General features: G+C 38.3%; 2 protein-coding genes across 3 annotated transcripts; one reads left to right on the top strand and one right to left on the bottom strand.

Moving 5' to 3' along the window:
- The first annotated feature begins 3,573 nt into the window (after nucleotides 1–3,573).
- si:ch73-139j3.4 (tetraspanin-19) lies at nucleotides 3,574–8,161 on the top strand. 2 transcript variants are annotated; one of them, XM_026923833.3, is made up of 9 exons: nucleotides 3,574–3,722; nucleotides 3,816–3,908; nucleotides 4,076–4,154; nucleotides 4,378–4,493; nucleotides 5,459–5,533; nucleotides 5,841–5,942; nucleotides 6,113–6,280; nucleotides 6,442–6,525; nucleotides 6,616–8,161. In XM_026923833.3, exons 2-9 carry the CDS (start codon nucleotides 3,843–3,845, stop codon nucleotides 7,144–7,146), a joined length of 1,221 nt encoding a protein of 406 aa, XP_026779634.3. In that variant the 5' UTR covers nucleotides 3,574–3,722; nucleotides 3,816–3,842; the 3' UTR covers nucleotides 7,147–8,161. The 2 variants fall into 2 exon arrangements, with proteins under 2 accessions (XP_026779634.3, XP_026779635.3); XM_026923834.3 differs by having other exon boundaries at nucleotides 3,575–3,722; nucleotides 3,828–3,908.
- Nucleotides 8,162–10,146: 1,985 nt separating this feature from the next.
- kitlgb (kit ligand b) lies at nucleotides 10,147–18,594 on the bottom strand. The gene is made up of 8 exons (XM_026923835.3): nucleotides 18,323–18,594; nucleotides 18,018–18,125; nucleotides 16,380–16,436; nucleotides 14,121–14,279; nucleotides 13,366–13,534; nucleotides 13,088–13,176; nucleotides 11,177–11,313; nucleotides 10,147–11,031 (listed from the first exon to the last, which is right to left on the bottom strand). The coding sequence occupies exons 1-8, from the start codon at nucleotides 18,344–18,346 to the stop codon at nucleotides 11,001–11,003; spliced, it is 774 nt and encodes a 257-aa protein (XP_026779636.1). The 5' UTR covers nucleotides 18,347–18,594; the 3' UTR covers nucleotides 10,147–11,000.
- Between the last annotated feature and the right edge of the window lie 4,160 nt (nucleotides 18,595–22,754).

Raw genomic sequence — 22,754 nt, 5'->3', positions numbered from 1 at the left:
GTTGATTTTGGTCTGCAAAAGTGTGATTTCTGTGTTCTCATCTGCCTAAAGAAGCACACAGAGGGGAAAAACACACCAGGGCTCCATTAAAACAGACTAAACACTGCATATGTGAAAACCCTAAGCCAGTTTTGGCAGATTTGGATGGAATGATATTTGTGCCACTAGGATTTGGACTTAAACTTTATAAATCCTAATCTTTGTATATTTCAAATCAAAATTTAACTTCAGTTCTAAAGTCTTACATACGCATACAATACAAATACAAATGCCTTGTACAAGCCTGGGGAACAGTGTGGTGCCACAAGGGCACAGGGGGCAGGGTGTAAGTTGAGAACATATTAAACAGCTAGATTTCAGGGTCATCCATCTGGACAATGCTGTGTGCTGGTTCTCTCAGAAAACATTGTGATAATCAGCTAAACCAACCATCAGGGAAGCACGAGACTGAGTGGCGCTCTCTGCCTTGCACGAAACCTCCTCAGGTGGGTCTATTCACAGTTATCTTCACTGAGAACATCTCATTCATAAGGGTATGTATAACCCTGGCCCACTGAGACAGAATGCATCCAGGACTTTCCTCACCATCCACTACATGTGTTTCTTCCACTTTTTACACTGTGTAGAATTCATCAACTACACTACAGAGGTCTGCTAATGGTCCCAAGATGCCCTACAAGTCCTTGGTTCCACTACTGCTTTTGGTGGTGGTGGTTGGAAAAACCTGGTACCTTCATTCCTGAGCAAATCAACTGCCTCAAATGAAGATTTGGCACTCTCAGACTGATCACCTGTGCCTGTGGATCTGATCCAGTCCAGGAAACACCCTTGAATGCAAGAGCCCCTAGTACATAAATCTTGTATGTAGAAGCTGTTTCGTGTATGATGTGCACCTCATAGGCTGAAGTAACTTTTCCTCAGGGACTGCTAGACTGCAATTTGACCCTGTAGTGACGTTGTGATTGAATCTGAGACTTCTGCCCAAGCTCATATTACACAAATATATAAATCGATCTGTACATGCTCAGACCAGACAGCAGCTATTCAATCCTTAGACCAACTGTTCATCTGTCACAGAGGAAAGCCACTGGGACTCCCTTATCTAAGCAGAGACTGATCCACTGGGTGGTGGACGTCATCACCATGGCCTAGAGACAGGCTGGATGCCCAGCCCATTCTGTGTCATGCCACTTTATGAGGTTTTATCTCCTTCTAATTCTCTAGCTGTCTAGTTGATAACAAAGAGGACAATTTCTATCTGAAATGCATAAACAATAAAAACAATACAAAAAAAATACAAGAACCAATACGTAAGACAATTAACAGTAAGGACTATTTGAAACCAAGTGCACAAACAATAACATAAATAAGTTCTGAAAACAGAAATCTTGCAGGTAAGTGTCGAGCATCATCCTAGATATTCTGAAGAAAAAGAAAAGTCTTTAGTTCTTTGCAGCTCATTTCCTCCTGTAATGAGGCTCTTTTTCTAATGTGGAATAATAATTGGCCAATTATCGCCAGTATTATACATTGGTGCTCCAAATGTCCATATCTGTATCTGTATTCCAATTTAAACCCAAACTGAACGTGACCTAAACCAGAAAGTCTATTGTTTTTTTCTATTTCTATACTATTTCTAGTTTCTATTTCTCTGGCACATGCCTACATGGTAGGAATCACACTGCCTTAGTGCCACTTTTTTAGAAATAATTCTCCTCGTCTCATCACTGGAGGTCATAACTGGTTTCAACTAGAGATGTATGAGGGAATGTTTGTGCAGATTATTATTTTTATTATTATTTTTGTTTGTACATACCTGAGATATTTTATTACAAATTTAGTTGGTTCTATTTCATACAACAAACTAGAAATTTAAACCACCAGGACCCTGACCAGGCAGTTACCAAATATCTGACCACTTTCTTCTGGCCACATGAAAGTAAAAACCTCCCACTCAAGCATGCCTTTTTTTTTTTTGTGCATGGGATCCCGGTCCTTATACACACCTGTAGTCTGAACTACATTCACTGTGAACCGTTCTCGCAAGCTTCAGAAAATAATATATCGTGCACCTCCTTTTCATGTCTGTATGTGTATCTGTTTAGATAACATTCTTTTCAATCTGAATAACGTATTTGTATTCGGTTACATCGGTTACATTAACTTCTATACATAATAATCTAATGTCCAGTAACGCACTTGCTCCCCATCATCGGTATCACTGTGAGCCACAGCCCTACAAGCCCTGCTTTTACAATATACACATTACTTGTATGAAATGCCTGTATTGTGTTTATGTGGTTACTATGTGGATATGACACTACCCACCCCTCCTCAATACACTGTTTATCTGCTACTGTTTGCACTTTACTATTGTCTCCACAGCACCGTATTCACTGTATTGTTCTGTGTATGTTGCACGGTGAGCAAACTTTTCGTTATGTTATATCATAATGGCCTTCTGACAACAATAAAGATTTTGTACCTGCTGTGATGAGAAAAAGGAAAGAGAATTCATGCTAAGTAAGGACTAAAACATGATAGGATGTGCTGCTATAGGAAAATAATCAGTGACGGTGATATGAAGGGCAACTTGGTAGTGCAGCACGTAGCGTTGTTGCCTCACAGCTCCAGGATCCTAAGTTTGTGTCACTGTCTGTGTGGAGTTCTGTGCATGTTTTCCGACTGTTTTCTCCGGGTTCTCTGGTTTCCTCCCACCTCCCAAATAACATGTTGGTAGGTGGATTGGTGGCTGAAAAATGCCCCTTGCTGTGAATATATGCGTGAATGGTGCCCTGTGAAGGATTGGTGTTCCCTCCAGGGTGCATCCTCATCTCGTGCCCAGTGTTCCCGGGATAGGCTCTGGGTCCACTGTGACCCTGTACAGGATAAAACACTGAATGAATGAAAAAGGGTGATGTGATTATGTATTTTTACATATTATATATTGTTCTTTTGGCTGCTCCCATTAGGGGTCACCACAGCAGATCACTGGTCCGCATGTGTGATTCAGCACAGGTTTTATGCCGGATGCCCTTCCTGATGCCACCCTCCTATGTTATCTAGGCTTAGGACCAGCACTGAGAGTACACTTCCAGTGGCTGCTTTGTTCCCTGCCCAGGAACTGGACCAGGGCCACAGCGGCGAGAGCACGGGATCCTTAGCTGCTAGGCCACCAAGGACCCATTATAATATATGATGTAATAATAATAATAATAATAATAATAATAATAATAACAACAATTATTATTATTATATTATTATTATTATTATTATTATTATTATAATTATTTTTATTATTATTATTATCATCATCATCACCATCATCATCATCATCATCATCATCATTATTATTATTATTATTATTATTATTATTATTATTAATATTAATATTAATAACATCATCATCATCATCATTAATAACATCATCATCATCATCATAATATTTTGGTCCTCACAATGTGAAATCCTTCACACACACACACACACACACACACATACACACACATAGTGACTGCCAAGGTTAATGATTGGTGGTGTTATAAGGAAGTGAACTTCAGTCCTGAGGCTGTATAGGAGGGCTTCTGGTAAAACAATCCAGACAGACAGGTAAGGACTTGATAAGGAGAACGAGAATGAGAATGAAAGTTAGGAAAAAGTAAGCTTTTCTCTCAAGAAGATTTCTTTTTATTCAAAAAACAAACCGAGTTTCTCCAGCTCAGGTAAAAAAAAAAAAAAACACCTCTCTATACATAGTATAACTCTGAATATTGTAGTTGGTTTCATGGTGGTTTAGTTTTAATCTTGGTTACCAGCCTTTATTGCAGCTTGTCTCCAACAACATGAAGGCCGAAGACAAACTGCAGATAGGAAAATTCCTTTTCATGCTGATCAACTCCTTTTTTGTTGTAAGATGATATTTCTAGTTCTCTGTATAATTAGTATACCAGTTATGTTAATGTGATGAATATATTTAAAGTGAAATATGTGCTTCTCTGAGAATATTTGGTTGCTATATATTTATATTAACTGCATCATACGTAGCTTACATATGGTATTGTTAACATTTTTACAGATTTTTGGTATCAGCCTTTTTGGATCTTCTGTATGGATCTTATTTGACACAAGTAACGTCATAACTGTTTTAAGCAATGGTAAGCTTTTGGTTTTTTTATTCTTCTTAATCAGGTGACGTAGAAGTTAGAAGTATCGGGTAATTCTTTTGTCTAATGCGTGAGAAAAACTCTAGGAAGTGTAATTTGATCATTATTGACTGAGAAAGTTGTTTGTGTCTAAGCTTGAGTGAGCAGATTCAACTGTGTGCTGATTGTATGATGATGCATAATGATGGTTTGTGTGTGGTCTCTGATCTCTTAGACACGGACGTCAAGGTGGTGGCCGGAGGGCTGTTTGTTATCGGTCTGGTGGTTGTGGGCGTCTCCATGTTGGGCTGCATTGGAGTCCACTTAGAGAACAGATGTTTCATTGCATTTGTAAGTGTTGCTACATAATAGCAGAATATACACTACAATAAAAAAATTCACTAATCATTTATATGCAAGTCATTGTTCAGATCATACTGTATACTGTGTACACTCTTACAAAATCATCTTAATGTTTTACTTTTTTTCTTTATCTTATCTTACCTTTAAAGATTTCCCCTAAATTATCCAATTAGCCAATAATGTGGCAGCAGTGCAATGCATAAAATCATGCAGATACCAGTAAAGAGCTTCGGTTACTGCTTCAGAAACAAACAGCAGAAAGGGGAAAAATGTGATCTCAGTTACTTTGACCGTAGTATTGTTGTTTGTAACAGACTGTTTTTGTCGTCTTTTTCCAATCTTCAACTGTCCAGTTTGGGTGAGCATGTGCTCACTGTAGCCTCAGATTCCTGTTCTTGGCTGACAGAAGTGGAACCCGATGTGGTCTTCTGCTTTTGTAGCCCATCCACCACAAGCTTTGACGTGTTCTGTGTTCTGAGATGCTTTTCTGTTCACCACAGTTGTAAAGAGTGGTTATTTGAGTTACAGTAGCCTTCCTGTCGGCTCGAAACAGTCTGGCCATTCTTCTCTGACATCTCTCATCAATAAGGTGTTTCCATCTGCCGAACTGCTGCTCAGAGGATGTTTTTTGTTTTTCGCAGCTTTCTGTGTAAACTCTAGCGAGTGCTGTGCATGAAAATTCCAGGAGATCTGAAATACTCAAACTGGAACCAACAACCATGCCACAGTCAAAGTCACGGTGATCACATTCCCGCATCCTGATGCTTGATGTGAACATTAGCTGAAGCTCTTAACCTTTATCTGCGTGATTTTATGCATTGCACACATGATTGCCACATGATTGTCTGACTGGATAACTGTATGAGCAAGGGTTCAGATGTTCTTAAGTGGATGGACAACACTAACTTATTATTCTGCTGTTTTTACACTTTGTTCTATTCAATTTCTTCCAGTACATGGGCCTCTTAATTGCCATCATTTTTGGTGATCTTTTCATCACCTTGTTACTATTGGTGAAACGGAACCAAGTAAGATTTTAACCAGACTCATATTCAACATTCAGCAGACCACTTTAGGCTTGTAACAAATAGTGAACTATCAGAGAATAGCAGTGTACTTACTAAGCGAGGGATAAACATCAGAACTAGTGGACTATTTATTAGACACTTTTGACTTATGACAGATTTAATACAATATGAAAAAATATGTGAGCACATTTCTCTGATCATGCTTCCTTATTAGACACTACAAGACCAATTATTTACTAAGGCCTAATGCTGTTTGAACATGTTTGTAAACCAGTGTTAATCAAAAAAGTACTCTTCACTTTAACAGATTGGGAGGTTTTTGACTGAAAATGTAGATGCCATCATCAGCATGTATGGGGTTAATGATACACAATCCACCTGGAGTCTTCTGGACAGTGTGCAGCAGTCTGTACGTACTGATTATACTTTGTATGCATTATTGAATGAAGCCTAATGATTAAACATAATTATTTTAGTCTGTTTGTAAATGTCTCCAAATAAGTTTAACTGTAATTAAAAGCATGGCTGGCTTCCATCATCTTTATGAACTTGCTCTGTAATGAGTGTGCTTTTCTCTAGGCAAAATGCTGCGGCAGACAGAACGCCAGCGACTGGGAGACAAACAAATTTATTCAGCTCCAGAGCACATCTTACATTTACCCCTGCTCTTGCTTCAATGGGACCTGCCCCGTATTCCTGGACAATGAGATGTACCGGTTTGGAAATGGTACTCATATCTACACAACGGTATGCTCACTCACTTTTCTCCTCATCTCTCTCCTCATCAAATCGCATGATCTTGTTGTTGATTGTTTTCCTATAACTGCATGCTCCCGAGTGTTTTATTCCTTACATATATAACACTGAGTTAATGCTACTGGAAATAATGTGGTTGTTTCCTGGCATAGGGCTGTGAGGAGAAACTAAAGGATTGGCTTGAAAAGAATGTACTTGTGATAATAGGCATGGACCTTGCACTCCTAATCATTCAGGTATCTATGCTAGGAAAATGTAGGCAAACATTTTTTTTTTGAGCCTTATCCATATGATATAAACCTCTTGCTGTTGCTGCTTTTGTTCAGATCCTGCAGTTTATTTTGGGATTTCTCATCTACCGGAACATTGTCCCTAAGAGTAAAGCTCACCAATCTGAAAATCTTATCAATGCAATGGAAGAGACCCCAGCATCAAGTTCTGACCCTCACCAAAATGATCAGCAGTACTACCAGTCTTCCATACACACTTCTGACCAACAGCTGCACGATGCCTATAATCAAGAATATCCTGGACAGAGTTATTACCCGTATCACGATCGTCAACATCAGCCCAACATTCATACATATGACCAGAGACAGAATGATGAGTATGACATCGCTGGACCGCATTATGATCAGTACGAAAGCCAACTTTATCAGCACCATCGTAGCCCTGAGCACAACCATCAGATCTATAACCAGATACTTGACGATGGTTATAAACAACAATATGCTGATGCAAGTTATGACCAGTATCCAGAGCAACATTACCAATATGACCGTGACCTGTACCACAGACAGAGCTATAACGGCAATTATAATCAGGGTTATGTTCATGATGACTACAGGAATTACTAATTATTAAAATCATAGTCAACTCCAAAATTACTAGCACCTTTTAAAAGTGCAAAAATGACACAATAATAAAAAAATTGCACTCAAACAATTAGAGAAAACACTTTTAAGCTAACAAATAAATTCTTAAAAGAACAACTTGCTTAAATAAAAGTATTTTTTTCTCAACAGAAACATCACCATCATTTACAGTAGTACAGAATATTTAAAATAAACATTAACAATACTTTTTTTTCAATTGCTCTCAGTCTATACAAGCTCTTTGAGCAAATACTATTGCACTTATTATATGGTTAAAAAACATGCATAGTTGTCTTTGCTGTACAAACTCTCACATTAACTTCTGTGTAACAGGGTTTTAGCCTTATGGTATTCCTAGACTATGGAGTATTTCTACTAGTGTCAAGATGTAACATCTTATTTGATTGAGACTTCAATCTTAATTGCACTTCTGTAAGACACTGTGGATAAGATCATCCACTAAATGCTCTAAATGTAACTGCTATTCATTTTATAAATTTCATTTCAAATGTTGCTTATTTTCAGTAGGGGTGCCAATAGTTCTAGGGTTGACCGTATACTCTATGTGATTGAATTCTTTATTTTATAAATGATAGTTGCAACACCTTTGTTTTTGTGATCTCATCCTCATAAGCCATCAGGTCCTGATATTTTTCATAACGTTGGAGAGTATGCATTTTTTTCAACTTGGTATTTTATTGATAATACTGTATAATGATGTTATAAAAGTTTGTAACATACAGTATAAGAGCATTTCCTTATTGACATGTAAGGCATATAAAGATGAATTAGTGGAATAGCAAACTAACCTTGGGTCCATTTTATGTTAGCTCACTTCAATTACTTTGAATTCCAGCTCAAAAATAAAACTGGTTAGCTTACTGATGAATGAATCCAGCTCTGTACATTATACATGTATGTACTGCAAAATATGAGAAAATCAGCAGGATAAATACTGTCAAGTTTTACTGGTCAAGTAAATTATAAAGAAAATAAATACTGTTTGTGGAGTATTAAGTTGGAAAATAGCATAAGCCATATGAATCACTCTTACTTCTGTCATTGTATCCAATAAATAAATTACACAAAAAATACCCAAAAAAACATCATATGCCACGTACCCTTTGGCTCGCTTACAACTTTGACATGATATTTTGATCTTGTTGTGACATCAAACAGACACTTTTGTGAGTCACAGAGTTTTTCCCCCACTCTGTGCTACAGTCTGACTCAGGAACTGCTTGGATGATGCTAGAATCATATGGTGTTGATCAGCGGTGTCTGGATTGTGAGTGCACAGGCTATATGTGTGTCTTGTGTGTAGCTGTGCTGTTCAGATCTGAGTTAGTGTGCAGAGAGTGGGCTTAGACCGGAGTATGACTAATAACACCATAAAAAGCGGTGTGTCTGTGCACGCATGAGAGACGTCTTTGTTAAAGCCCCTCCGCGGTTGATGATAGCCAGTCTGCCATTACTGACCTCATATATCGCAAGCCGGAGGTCACGCTTTATGACAATAGTGGACAGCAGTCGCATTGTTAATTTGAGAGAGAAAGAGTTGATGAGTTCTGGGGGACAAAAGAGCTTCAGACTTCCTCCACCTAAACCTGAATGGGCAGAAAATTGCCCTTTCTACTACTGGCACTCAAACTGAGTCAGAGAGAAAATTGCTCAGCACAATGTTTGAAAAGATGATGGACATTTAATACCGCTTCCTCTACAGTGTACAGTTCATCAATCTGGGCTAGGAAGTATTTTCAATAGAGAGTCCTGTGTTATTCACTTCAGCCCAGACGTACTGTGTCTACTGTAAGCCGTAGTCCGGGGCAGCTGCATGGATAAACCCATGTTTAGAAGCCAAGTGAAACAGACACACAAAGTGAGAATCGAATTATGGGATGTGACTCAGATCCATCATGTGGCCTCAATTCTCATGCACTCTGACTCTCTGCTTATTGTCATGAAAACAGTCAGCTCTTTCTCCTCCTGCTGTAGAGATAAGTGTGTTTATTAGTGACAGAGTTAGGACTTTTTACTCTGTGCAAGCACAGCGGTCTTTTAAGATTATTATTTGTCACGCTGTATAAGATGATCCCAGTACAAATCAGATTATACGACAAAGATCCCTTCTAAAGGAAATTACTCTACGAGCCCACATCGATGCTTACGTCATTAATCTTGGCTCGTGCAGAAAACGGGCTCGCATAAACAGAAACATTCTTCAACATGAGCATGAGGTAATAAGGATTTTAATTTCTGTCCATTAGCATGTTGTTTTTTTTTTACATTTTGCCATTGCTGTACCGTGAGTTTTGCGTAATCCTGTGCCGTCCTCCTATTGATGGCTTTTACACAAGTATCATAGCAGCACTTACACTCTGAGATTTTATTCAAAATTTTCAGATACTATCGCAATGGCACTAAATCAGCCTCTGGAGAGCATGTCCCATTACGCATTCTATGACCACCAATCTTAATTCATGACCAAAGAATCCTTTTATGATGTGTGATTTTTGTCAGCAACAGGAAAAAAAAATCAGGCCAAAAATCAAACACTATAAAGCCAACTTCAAGTGGATTTTGCTTGTGATATATTGTGCAGCCACCAAGCTGCTTTATCAACACTTCCCCTTGCTATTTGTGTTGATTTGCTGAAGTTTAAGCACATCAGAACCAGTTACAGCAATGGCAAATGTATTGTGGACAAAAAGTTGACCAATGATAAGCACCCATAAGGTTTTCTTTTTTCATGTCATTTGGAATCTAATCCAAAAATGGCCTAAATTAATACTTGTACTGCTTTTTTTTTTCTTCAATTTTGAGTCAAACGTAGCCAGGCTGTAAGCATACATTCTAATCAACGTGGAGCTGTCGTTGTGTTCTGGCCGCCAGATTTGGATGTGTTTGGATCACTGCCATACCACAGGAATTTTAGCGCCAGATTAAGTGGTAAGAGTGGGCTGGCTTTGTTTTTTTTTTGGCTTTGTTTGAAAAGAACGTACTTTTGGAGTGGGCTAGTTCATACAATTGCTGAATTTCAATATGACCACCAGAAACAATACATCCCGCATACAAGATGACCTTGGCTTTAATAACATGAGTGTGATGCCTCTTACCACGCTTCCCACACAAACAAACACACTCCTGTAATAAACAATGCAACCGCCATCACCGCTGTACCTCTCACGCCCACATTTGGTGACACTGGCCCTGTCCTCACAGAAATCCTAAAATGCGATGAATGAACTGCAATCTGCAACAGAGCTTTCATCCGCCATCCAGTGCTCCCAACTGTGCATACCGCCAGGACAAGTACGCCCACTGTTCTGCCGCAGTGCTACGCTGCAACATGGAGGAAGCCTTGGCAATACAGTACAAAAAAGCCATTTGTCCTCCAAAATGAGGCCTGCAGCACCAGCAGTCAGCCTCAAAGAGATGGACCTGCCGCAGGCATTGCAGCGGTTACGCCTCTGCTGTGACCGTTTCTTCAAAAGAGCTGTGCTTCCTGTTCCGGCCAAACCACTAAATCACCAAAGCGTTCCACCAGGCGCTTTTCAAGATTGCTTCTTGTTTGTGCAATCCAGCAGAAGCACATTGATTTTCTATCTATTGGGCAGCTGGAGAGTCCGATGCTGGGGGCGGAAGATGTTAGGATTCTTGCAAGTGAGGTCATTTGTTGGGTATTCATCAAACACATAGCTAACTGTTTAGTGTATAACCTTTAAGCCAACAAAGAGGGTTGGTAAGAACAGTCAATCCTGGGATTCTGTTCAACGCCCTTCATTATGTACTTCATATATCCAAAGAATTCCGTCAAATACTTTAGGTGCGCTGGATTAAACTCCTGTGTCCTCAACCTGCTGCACCCTGAGGGAAAGTTAACACGGAACAAAGTGAGGCTTTTGTCTCAGCTCTTGCTTACAAAACAAAAACAAACAGTGGGTTTGTCATTACTGAAAGCAGCAACTTCTGTAGTGTGGTATTGCAGTGGTCTAAAATGAAGCCCTCGTACCTGCATTGGTTATTTAAGAAGGATGATTCACTGCCATTGTGTGACGCATCTATACTGGCTTCAGGGTCACTTTGTGGCTCCATGTCATTGGTCTGTTCACGTCTCCTTTCTGCACAGCACAGTTTTCGACGAAGCACCTACAAGATTGAGAAAGCTAAAGCCCCATTCCAAAAGTATACACGTTTTGTTTAAAATGTTTGTTTTGTTTTTTTTTCCCTCTGCATTTTGGCTTCCTGTCCACGTGAAAGCAGCATTTTGGGTCACTGAAAAAAGAAGCTTTACAAAACACCCTGGAGAAATTTTAAAAATATGTTTATAAAATAGATATATTCAGTTCTAAAATCTGATTGGCTGAGCCACATTCGAAGCCTTTGCAAGCTCCTTGATATACGCAGCCTCATCACAATAACTGAATTCTGTACTAATACACCAGGATTGAAAACATAATAAATACCAATTACACAATACAACCATTACACTACAGCCATTGTTCTGTCCACAGAACCACAATCTTTGTCTGTTATGTTGCTTAGCAGCCAATGCTTACTGCTATCAGACAGTGGCGTAGCAGAAGAACTGTTTATTGCAAATATTATTAATAATAAATTTAATTATTTATAGAAGACTAAACATGGTCTGCATTTTCAAATTGTTTTTCTCTTCTTACATGAACGGTACAATGACCCACATGTGCAAAACACATTAACAAACCAAAACACAACAGAATAATCACAAATGCAATAACAAAAGAGAGAACGCACAGCAACAACAAAACCAAAAACAAAAAAACAGCAAATTCAGAACCACATCAGCATTAACTCAAAATGGAAAGGGGTGGTCTTTATTGAACATCACATGCTCGTTGCTGATTGGCTACAGTGTGCGTCAGTCTGACAGACTGCAGAAAGCAGAGAGCTGGAGGATGTTTACAGTAAGAGGTCATTTGAGGGAATTTTAGATATGCAGACTATTTTGCACATATAAATATGGGTATGTGATGCTGAAAATCCACCTAAAGGATGCCAGGTTATTCATAAATAAAGACTTACTTCTCAATACAACATACAGAACTGTGCAAAAGTCTTAGGCACCCTATTTTTTTTAGTACAAACTTTGTTATAGATTTTTATTTTCTGACTTCTACATTATTGATTCAGTACAAAAACATTTTAGATTCCAAACATTAGTTTTCCAGCACAAAATTAAATGTTACAGAAAAATGTTTGTATGTCAGTAAAGAAAGCAGTATATTACATAAGAGACACTTTTCAGACAAAAAAACATAATGAAGGCTGCTGGGTTTTGCTGCAAAAATAAGAAGCAAGTGTGACAGTCAAAGTCTCCAGAAGAACTGTAGCTGCTTCTGCAAGATGCTCAGTAACACTTACAGCTCATTTCCTTACAAAACTGCACAAATTGTACCTGAGACTGCTATTTTTTTTTTAAAGTGAAGGATCATCACACCAAATATTGAATTTGTTTCATTTATTACTGTTTACTGCTCTTTATAGTATTTTTTTAAATGTAGAAACATTTAGTTCATCTTTGCTCTACAGCATTTCTTTGCACGTGCCTAAGACTTTTGCACAGAACTGTAAGTAAATTTGGAGTAAATTCTTTTCCCTAGCAAACTGAACAATTCTTTTTCTTGTGACGTTCAAAAAGCACCTACCGTTTCGGTGATGTGTTTCTGAATTTGATATTGCGATTTGGGTTTAGGTTTGGTGTTTTCAGATTTCCTGTAGCATTTTTGGTTAGTTAATGCTTTTTGCACATACAGGCTACAGTAAGACTGAGCTTTAAAAAAAAAAACGTTGTTTGCGTGGACAGGATTTCTTTTTTTTGCACGAAATACCAACTTACTTCTGTAGGCTACTGCGTTAATTAAAGAGAATGAAAGAGAGACTTAACTGCTCTGAGAATGAGTGCAAGTGCAGCAAGACAGGGAATGATGACTAATGCTAGAACACCAGGGATCGCTCTGTCAATCACACGCCGATCTGTGAAGACAACAGCATAGTCACTCTGCGGTCATGTATGGGCATGAAGTTTAATATCTTTTATCAGTGACATCATATCACTTTCACACAAGCTACTGTTTATGACTGGGCATGTTTTCAATGAAGTTGGATTGTACGTGTTGTGTGTGTGTGTGTGTGTGTGTGTGTGTGTGTGTGTGTGCAGTTCACCTGACATAACTGGAGGTGCAGTAGGGGTGGGACATGGAGGAGGAGTACAGTAAAACTGGCGGGGTGTCGAGGCAAATGTTACAAGAACCTCTTTGACGTGGTCGAAGTAGCGTCTGGTGGACCATCGTGCACTCCGATAATGACACTTAAAGGCCTGCATTGTTGACTCCTGGGACAGACACAACATCATATGTTTTGTCTAAAGCCAGTTATACACTGTGCGATTTCAGCAGTCTTTTAAGATTATTGCTTGCCACAATGTATGAAATAATCTCAATAAAACCGTTTCCATAGCAGACTGTGCGATAACCTGTGATAACTCCATGTGAGATTATACGATGAAGATCCTCTAACGATAGACCTGTGTTTAAGAGAAAATGACTATGTTCTGCTTGCGTTACTGCTTAATAATTATATTTTTATGTCCATTAGCATGTTTCACTTACGTTTGCCATTGACGCTAGCGTATTTTGTAGCTGTCCTGTGAGTTTTGCGTAATTCTATGGTGGCTTTTAGATGACATTTTAATACAAAAAAAATTTCAGACACTGCCAGAACGTTGTCATAGACTGTCTTTGGTCATAACGGCATTAGCAAGCATGCAAGCATGTCACATTATGCATTTTACGATATAGTATTTTCATCCAGTAGCAAAATACGAGGAAACAATCCTACAGTGTAAACCCAGCTTTAGTAAGTTTAATATAAATAAGCTACGACTTTGTGTATTATTCATAAACAGCGGTGTAATTTACCAGCTCGTCGTTATCGATGGTGAAGCGGAGTCCTTGCAGCATGGTGATGAAGATAGTAATATTTTCTCTGTTGGCTGAAAGGTTGCCAAACTTCAGGGCTAGGTTTTTCAAACTGCTCTCTGCTGGATACAGGTTCAGGTGAACCCAGCACGTCCCTCCCTGAAACAGCAGAAAAGGAGAGTACTTACAGTACAGAGAAAGGTGGCTGTCATGCATAAAACAGGCATTTACAGTCACTTCCAAAATTATTGGCACCCTTCAATAGAAATGGCAATAGTAATATAAATATATAAAATATACATTACATACAACGATTCAGTTTTTCCAAATCCTTACTTAGCTTTCCTCTAAATAAACTCATCCTTATAAGAACTTTTTTTTTTAATATTAGTATTTTCTCTCAAAAAGATGTTGTCAAATTATTTGCACCCTCAAAGAACATTTGATATAAATGCAAACAAATCTATCTAAAACCACCACATGAAAAACAAATCCAGTAAATCTACAGTTGCATTTAGCCATATCCTGTTTCCTTGGGGTATAACACTGCATTCAAGTCATGTCAGAATTATGGTAATTATGAGCTTCTGACTTATAAAAACATAATTACTAGTTACGCTCAGAAATTTCTGAAAGCCAGAAGACGTGATGTCTCGTCATCCTTATGCATGTATATCACTATTATTTTATTTTATATAAGTTAATCAGTATTATTCTCTAAAATTGACCACACAATAACTGGTAGTTAAGCTTTCTGTCTACAAACTAGTGAAAGAAGTTAAGGGGCTGTGTGGAATTACATAGAAATGACTCATTCCTGAATCAGAGCAGCTGTAAAATTCCATGATAAATCCCTTTGTCATCCATTATCATGGGAAAATCCAAAGACCTTTAAACCCAAAACAGATGGTTGTTGACACGTGCATGGGTCTCGTAACGGCCAAAAGTAATATACAAATAACTGAAATACAAGTTCAATCAGAGCAATTATAATTTTTTTATTTTTTTTTTTGGATAAGTTGGGAAAAAAATGTATCAGCACAGTTAAGAGAAATTTCACAGTTTTGGAATTGCAGTTTGGTTCAGTTTGGAATTGCTTGTCAGGTTGTCAAGGCACTACAGGTGAACAGGGTATTTAAAAAAAAAAAAATACAGGTATCACAATTAATCTCTGCCAGCTGAGGCAAATTTCATTTCTAAATATGCATGCTTAATAAAACCGCAAATCACATCTTTGGATAATGTTAGAATTAAAATTATAATTTTACAGTGAAGAAACTCTTCCCTATAAAAGTTTTTACAGAAATGTTTGCTAAAAAATCAAATGTTTATTTTTTTAAAATGCCATGCACTGTTATTAAAAAAATATGTCAGTTTTCAATATCAAATCTGACATCAGTGCAACACTGAACAACGTTTTGGGAAAATCCTTAGTAATAAACTTCTAATTAGGAAATAGCAGTGTAAATGTAGGCCATCTAGAAACTCAGATACAACGGTGCAGTTTTAAAAATACAATGTGATTTCATTTGAAAGTGTGGTTTAAAAAGAAAATTGACATGCACTTAATAATGACATACATCGCAGGGAACAAGCGTTTCAGTGCCTTATGACATGATGTCATCATGTAATGGGCTTCAATACAATTCAGATAATGCAGTCATCACAAGTGGACAAAAATGCTGAAACAAACCTTAATATGTCTTTTAAGTTTTGACTGTTTTCACTATAGTGCAAGAGAAGGCATGCTATAGATATCCAAAAATGAGGAAAATGATTGATGTGACCAAAATAATCATTTCTACCTGCAGTGTCTTGCCTTAAAATTATTAGACACTACCTCCACAAAAGAAGCTTTTTGTAAGAGTTGCAAGAAAGAAACTCCTCCTGAAAGAAACCCACAAAATGCAGCACCTGGACTTCACAAAGACCTATACAAACTACAGTCAGGATCAGGTGTTATAGTGAGATAAGGCCAAAATCATGTTTGGTGAAAAAGCAGATTATATGTATTGTGGGAGTGCCACGTGTAAGAGAACTTTTTGTTTGGACAAAAACAGTGTCTGCCGTGTCCTTGTATGTTTACGCTCAAAATAGCCCTCTTTGCATGTGGTATTCATTTTTGCTTTTTTTTTTTTTGAAGGCTGCCAAACAGTTTGGAGTTGACTATAAATTGTGGTTATCAAATATATTTACTTTCATTCATGCTGAATCATTTTGAGTCAGTCGATCAGATGTCTGTGTATTGGTCAGACTTACCACGTTTTTGGAAATGTAACGAACACGAATTTTGTAATCCTTGGGAATGTTTTCTCTCTGTAAAACAGGGCATTTATTAAAAAAATACAACATTTTGAAAATGAAAACGCTCAGTTGCAAAGCAAACAATATTTAAAGAGATGAAGTAGAGTGAATATAGGTATAACGGGACATCAGGTAAGGCAGTGAAAGTCAGATCTTTTGTTACTGAGCCCTTGCATCGAAACTGCTTGATTGAAACAACATGACTTCATTTGATTCATGTAACATCATATAAGGGGGTGTGGTCATCATCAAGCAGGATGTTGATCCCAAAAGGTTTGAGGTAGGAAAAATGATCTATGATTTATCGCTAGTTTTTTTATAAGGTTATAAAATGGTCATGAATAATTTATTATACACATTTATGATGCAAATATACATAAATATACATACTACTGCTACAAAATAAGCATAAAGTTAGGTTAAAGTCATCTGTATATATTGTTAAGGTTCAATGAGACAACCTTAAAAGGGTTTTTCAATGAACTAAAATACTCTAATCTAATCTACTCATTCAGTCTTATAACCCAACCCTACTCATGATATATTTACTGCAAAGTAGAATGGCGAGAGAGAGAGAGAGAGAGAGAGAGAGAGAGAGAGAGAGAGAGAGCATAGACAGATTTCTATTCTATATAATTATTATAATTATATTATATATTATAATATAAATATATATTAAAATATAATTATTCAGTATAATCCTGTGTTATGCTGCTACTGAGAGATTAATTATAAAAAATAACTTTTCATGGTGGTTTTCTTCTGTTATTATTACTTTATATTATATATTCTTTTTTAAAAGATCGGGTATGAATTTGGAAAATACTAGAGATTTTCTAAACCCTGTTAATGTTGCTATTGAGGTTAGAAATTAATTACAGAATGTTACTTCGGTCAACATCTGAATACGTAATCAGCTTTAGTAGTCCTCTGTGTTTATACAATATCAGAATATGTATTAGAATATTATTGATGATGAATTTGAAGCTCTTCATGTTCTGTTATTGGAATTTGATTTATTAATCCTACGAGTAAGCATGCTACAAATAAATAACATGTTTAAACGTGAAGATGAACGGAAAGGCCCAAACTGAGGAAAACATGTTGTTGCAAATTAGTGGAAAAAAAATTGCTTTCAGTCAGTTTTCTGGTTAAAAAAAAAAAAAAAAAAAAAAAAAAAGGGTAAGCTATGCTTGTTTGGAATATGATAGAATTTTGATTGTCACATGTAGATAGTCAACACCTTTCAGAAATGTACATGTTGGAGATGTTGTTTATTAATTGCAAGAAAGCTTAGATAAGATAGAAACTACTCTGCACAGACTGTCAGAAAAAAACCTGTCCTAGTGCTTCTATATCTTTAATGTTATATTTCACTGGAAATGTGGATATAGTGTAATCATTTAAGGTCCATAAATGGAGTGTTTAAAAGGAGACTATATGCACCTTTGCAGGTAAAAGATATACTAAATAAAGGAAGGTACCACCCCAGCTATAAGGAGATGTACAGTTTGGTGCCCATTTTCTGAGAGTGCATCCTAAATCAACAGAAAATACAATCAGTGAAAGCTGTGTGCATGTAATGAGTCTCACCAGTGTGTCTAGTGTGGCCACATCGTCAGTCAAAGGGCTTCCAAACACACCAGAGCAGGCGACAAGCCCGGAAAATAACAACACCAACACACATGCGCACCCTCCGATCTGCGACAAAGTGATAAGAAAGTGATCAGACTCCTGATGAGCTCCAAGTGTCTGATCGCTCACACTGCAGATTTAAGGAGTAAGAACAGCCCGGTGCATGCACGAGGATACACACGCGCACAGACGGCGTTCCTCATTACGCTGGAGTTAAAAAAGCGTGTGAAGTGAAAGTGCGCGCTTCTGGCCGCGCTTCTTACCTTAACCTCCTTCATGTGGACCATGAGACTTCCTGCAAAACTCGGCGGATCTTCTATTTTCTCCGTTTCCTCCGACAGCGGTATGTAGGCATGATTCCACTTGCACGTGCACACATCAGTGATCCGAAATCGGGCCGGAAAAGGAGCGCGCGCGCACGCCTGTATGTTTGCGTATGTGTGTGTGTGTGTGTGTATATGTGTATGTATGTGTGTGTGTGTGTGTGTGGGCGCGCGCGCGTCACAGTGCGCAGCGTGCGTCCTGGAGTTTGGAGAGATTTCTAACACACACACACACGTTCACGCACACACACTACGCAACCCTGAGGGGAAGAGGGTGCTTGGGCTGCATCCAAAACCACATTCCACACACTACACGGTAACCAACGCGACACGCCGCCGCAGTTTACAGCGTGAGCACGGGTTCGAGCGCGCGCGTCGTCGTGTCCTCCCACTTATATGGATTCTGCAATCTTCAAATGATACGTCTGAATATGATATGATATAAAATATGACATGCAGTGGGGGTAATAAGCGGTTTGGGACGGAGCCTTGGCACGCACTCGGGTCAGCTGCTTGCCTTTGAGCGAAACTTCCAGTGAAAGTGCGTTTGAGTGACTCAGTGAAATGTCAGTCTGCAGGTGATGGAAATGAACTAACCAGCAATTTCCACCCCAAACTGGTCATAATAGAACAATAACTTACTCATGATGACAACATGCCCTGTGAAGGACTGGTGTCCCATCCAGGGTGTATTCCCACCTCACTCTCACTCCCAGTGTTCCCGGGATAAACACTGAATCCACTGCCACCTCGCTCCAAGTGTTCCCGGGATAAACTCTGGATCGAGTGCCACCTCGCTCCCAGTGTTCCCGGGATAAACTCTGGATCCACTGCCACCTTGCTCCCAGTGTTCCCCAGATAAACTCTGGATCGAGTGCCACCACGCTCCCAGTATTCCCGGGATAAACACTGAATCCACTGCCACCTCACTCCAAGTGTTCCCGGGATAAACTCTGGATCCACTGCCACCTCGCTCCCAGTATTCCTGGGATAAACTCTGGATCCACTGCCACCTCACTCCCAATGTTCCAGGGATAAACTCTGGATCGAGTGCCACCTCGCTCCCAGTGTTCCAGGGATAAACTCTGGATCCACTGCCACCTCGCTCCAAGTGTTACCCGGATAAACTCTGATTCCACTGCCACCTCGCTCCCAGTGTTCCCCGGATAAACTCTGGATCCACTGCCACCCTGACCAGGATAAAGCACTCAAGATGAATGAATGATAGGAACCAAAATAAAGCAGCTCTCTGAAACTAATCTGGCGTTTGAGTTTAAACACTTTTTTCTTTACTAGCATGACCTGACTTGTCCATTTTGTCTGTACTCAAACCTAAAATTATAGCCCAAACAGCCTAACCAGTCTGAGCACTCTTGCTCTAATCATGCCATTTTCCTATGTAAGTAATGAAACATTTGTGGGAAAATAATTAGTTTCATGGTGTTGTGATGCAGCTGACGCACAGTGGACTTACTGTTACTGCTCTGAAGTTGATTATTTTGACCTGAAACTGATTAATTCCTCTTATACCACACTGATTTGCCAATGATTGTATTTTTATTAATTAAAGATTGAATATTTTAATCCTTTATAGATACATTTTATAGTTACTTTTAATAGCTATAATAAATTGTGAAACCTCCACAAGACCAGTCGTTCACCAGCTTCTCTCTCTCTCTCTCTCTCTCTGTCTTGATATCAATAATGTTAATAATGTATAATCATTGATATGGTGAAGTTTTCTGTAAGGAGACATTTATTTAATAAGTATGGAATGAGTCTCCAGTGTCAGTGCTTTGTAACTGTCAGTAACTGACACAGGACTTTGTGCCTTCTGGGTTCTTGGTAACATGACAAACTTTTTTTTTGTCTAATTAACTTAAAGAGAGAAGGAAAGAGAGGTTGGTGAGGAGCGACTGTTTACAACTGCCATAAAGTAAGTGATAACAGGAACTAACTAGTCTCGCAGAGGTTCCACAACATTAAATATAACTACAATTGAATAAAATGTATGACATGTTGTTCAGAAATAAATAAAAAGGTGTAATCATTGGAAAATTGCTGTAGTACAAGAGGAAAGAAACACTTCAGCACGTGCTGTTATTGGAAAATAATCCACTTTACGGAGGTAACAGGAACTCTGCTTCGTGTCAGGCTCCATCACACCGCCCCATTGTTGATTATTTTCCTGTAACAGCATGCTCACAAGGGTTTTATTCCTTACATATGACTCATTAAATGTGCATGAATTGCATAATAGACCTCTCAGAGATGTGATGTGAAGCCTGAATTGAAGCGATCACATCCCTGCTTTGAAAGAACCTTATTATTCTGTAGAAAATGAACAAAATCTTTGTTTACTGGTTTACCAGCACACAGGGGTAATGACGAAACACCGAAAACTGGCTTCCACAGTAGTTTAAAGCCACTGTAAACAAAAACCCAGAAAGAGGATGTAAATATTGAAGCACAGCTGTATGTAGCAGAGCTCCAGATGTTAGCCATCACCACTGAATGCAGAAGTATTAGTAAGCTATTTCTGGTTCTTTTTAAATTAGCCACAAGCCAGGTGGATGACGTCTACAGCTTTTTATGGGTTTTTATACATTTTTTGAAATCTGATTAAACGCAGCTTCTTATTAGGAAGTTAAAAAAAAGAGCTTTCTTTGAACACTAGATGCCGCCATCTTATAAACTGCTTCAGAACACCGATTACAAACTTTTCTAAGCTTTCTTAATTCTGTTATTAGAAACAAAAAATCAAGGCACAAAACACACACACACACACACACACACAAAGAACAGAATGCAGGAAAATGGTGAGAGTGTCTATTCGGGGCTATATCCAGCATGAAGCAGAGATCCAGGGAACACCACTGTTCTCATTAGCAGGATCATTAACCTCTAATGGGAGAAATGAGAACATTTTATTAGTAACATTAGTAACATTCTATTCATCTGTATAGTAGGGCTACATACATTTTACATTTTTTAGAAAAGAAGGATTAAAAATAAACTATTAGCCCAGTCACTTGATTTAAAAGCCAGTCTAATTAATGTTTTTGCATATACAGTACATTATATGGCCAAAGGTTTGTGGACACCTGACTATCACACCCATATGTGAGCCTTCTCCAAACTGTTGCCACAAAGTCGGAAGCACATACTGTAACTGTATAGAACGTCTTTGTATGCTGTAGGATATTACATTTTTCTCTTCACTGGTACTAAGAGACCCAAACCTGTCCCAGCATGACAATGTCCCCGTGCACAAAGCGAGCTGCATGAAGACATGGTTTACCAGCCGATTAGAAGAACTCGCATGTCGTCAACCCCACTGAACATCTCTGGGATGAGTGCAACATGAGTGCCTGATCTCACTAATGCTCTTACGGTTGAATCTAGTGGAAAGCCTTCCCAGAAGAGTGGAGGTTATTATAACAGCAAAAGGGGAATTCACTCTGGAATGGGATGTTTGAAAAGCACATATCGGTTTGGATGATCACGTTTCCACAAACATTTGGTCGTACAGTGTAGCATAAATAAATATTATTAAAAGTTTTTGGGTCTGCATATTTTAGACTCTTGACCAAAAAAAAAAAAAAAAAAAAAAAAAAAACCTGCCATAGCCTTCTAGTCTCATAATGTTACACTGCCATCATGTGGCGATTAAGAGCAATGTTTAATTTTTACTGCTGTGAGATGTCTGTAAAATTAAATATCTGAGAAAGAGCAATAAATCACATGAACATGTAAGGAAGAAAAACACCTGGAGGTGTACTGTTATAAGAAAATAATCAATGATGTGGTGGCATTATGAAGTTATACGTGCCACCCTGAAGCGGATTATTTTCAAGTGACAGCACTGAAGTGTTTTACTCCTCTTATAGCACAGTAATATATCAAGGATTACACTTTCTCATTTATTACTTAATGACATGGACTTTTATCCATTTATAGTTGCATTTAATGTTGGGGAACATCCTCGAAAAAAACAAAAAAACAAAACAAAACGGTTGTCATGTTACAGAGAAACCAGAAAGTGCAAAGCCTTCCTGAAGACTTTCCTGTGGTGGAAAACCTACTGACTGTTATAAAGAGCTGACACTGGAGACTCCTTCCTTACATGTTAAAAGCCTCCTTACAGAAAACTTCATCAAAATGATTAATTTTTCTTTGTTAAATTACATTACATTTGTTCAATTTATTATTAAACTGTCAATTTATTGTTAAACAGTCCCTATCGATCAGATGTTACTACACAAATGATAATGTATTAGAGCAGGTACATTAATATGAACCCGTGATTTGAGTTAGTTATAGCCAGAACTACTGTTAGAGCTACTGTTATAGAAAATTAATCAACACCTTC

This window comes from Pangasianodon hypophthalmus, chromosome 18 (genome assembly GCF_027358585.1).
Source record: "Pangasianodon hypophthalmus isolate fPanHyp1 chromosome 18, fPanHyp1.pri, whole genome shotgun sequence".
NCBI lineage: Eukaryota > Metazoa > Chordata > Actinopteri > Siluriformes > Pangasiidae > Pangasianodon > Pangasianodon hypophthalmus.
Note: the sequence above shows the minus strand (reverse complement) of the source record. Positions and strands in the feature narration are given on the sequence as shown.

Bases quoted from the DNA above. Each gene is read 5' to 3' on its own strand.
- si:ch73-139j3.4 (XM_026923833.3), top strand. From the start codon at position 3,843: ATGAAGGCCGAAGACAAACTGCAGATAGGAAAATTCCTTTTCATGCTG. The intron at 3,909-4,075 runs GTAAGATGATAT...ACATTTTTACAG, and splicing joins TGATCAACTCCTTTTTTGTT to ATTTTTGGTATCAGCCTTTT. The intron at 5,943-6,112 runs GTACGTACTGAT...GCTTTTCTCTAG, and splicing joins TGGACAGTGTGCAGCAGTCT to GCAAAATGCTGCGGCAGACA.
- kitlgb (XM_026923835.3), bottom strand. From the start codon at position 18,346: ATGGTCCACATGAAGGAGGTTAAG. The intron at 16,437-18,017 runs GTGAGACTCATT...CCTGTTTTACAG, and splicing joins TGGCCACACTAGACACACTG to AGAGAAAACATTCCCAAGGA. The intron at 14,280-16,379 runs GTAAGTCTGACC...CTGCTGTTTCAG, and splicing joins GTTACATTTCCAAAAACGTG to GGAGGGACGTGCTGGGTTCA.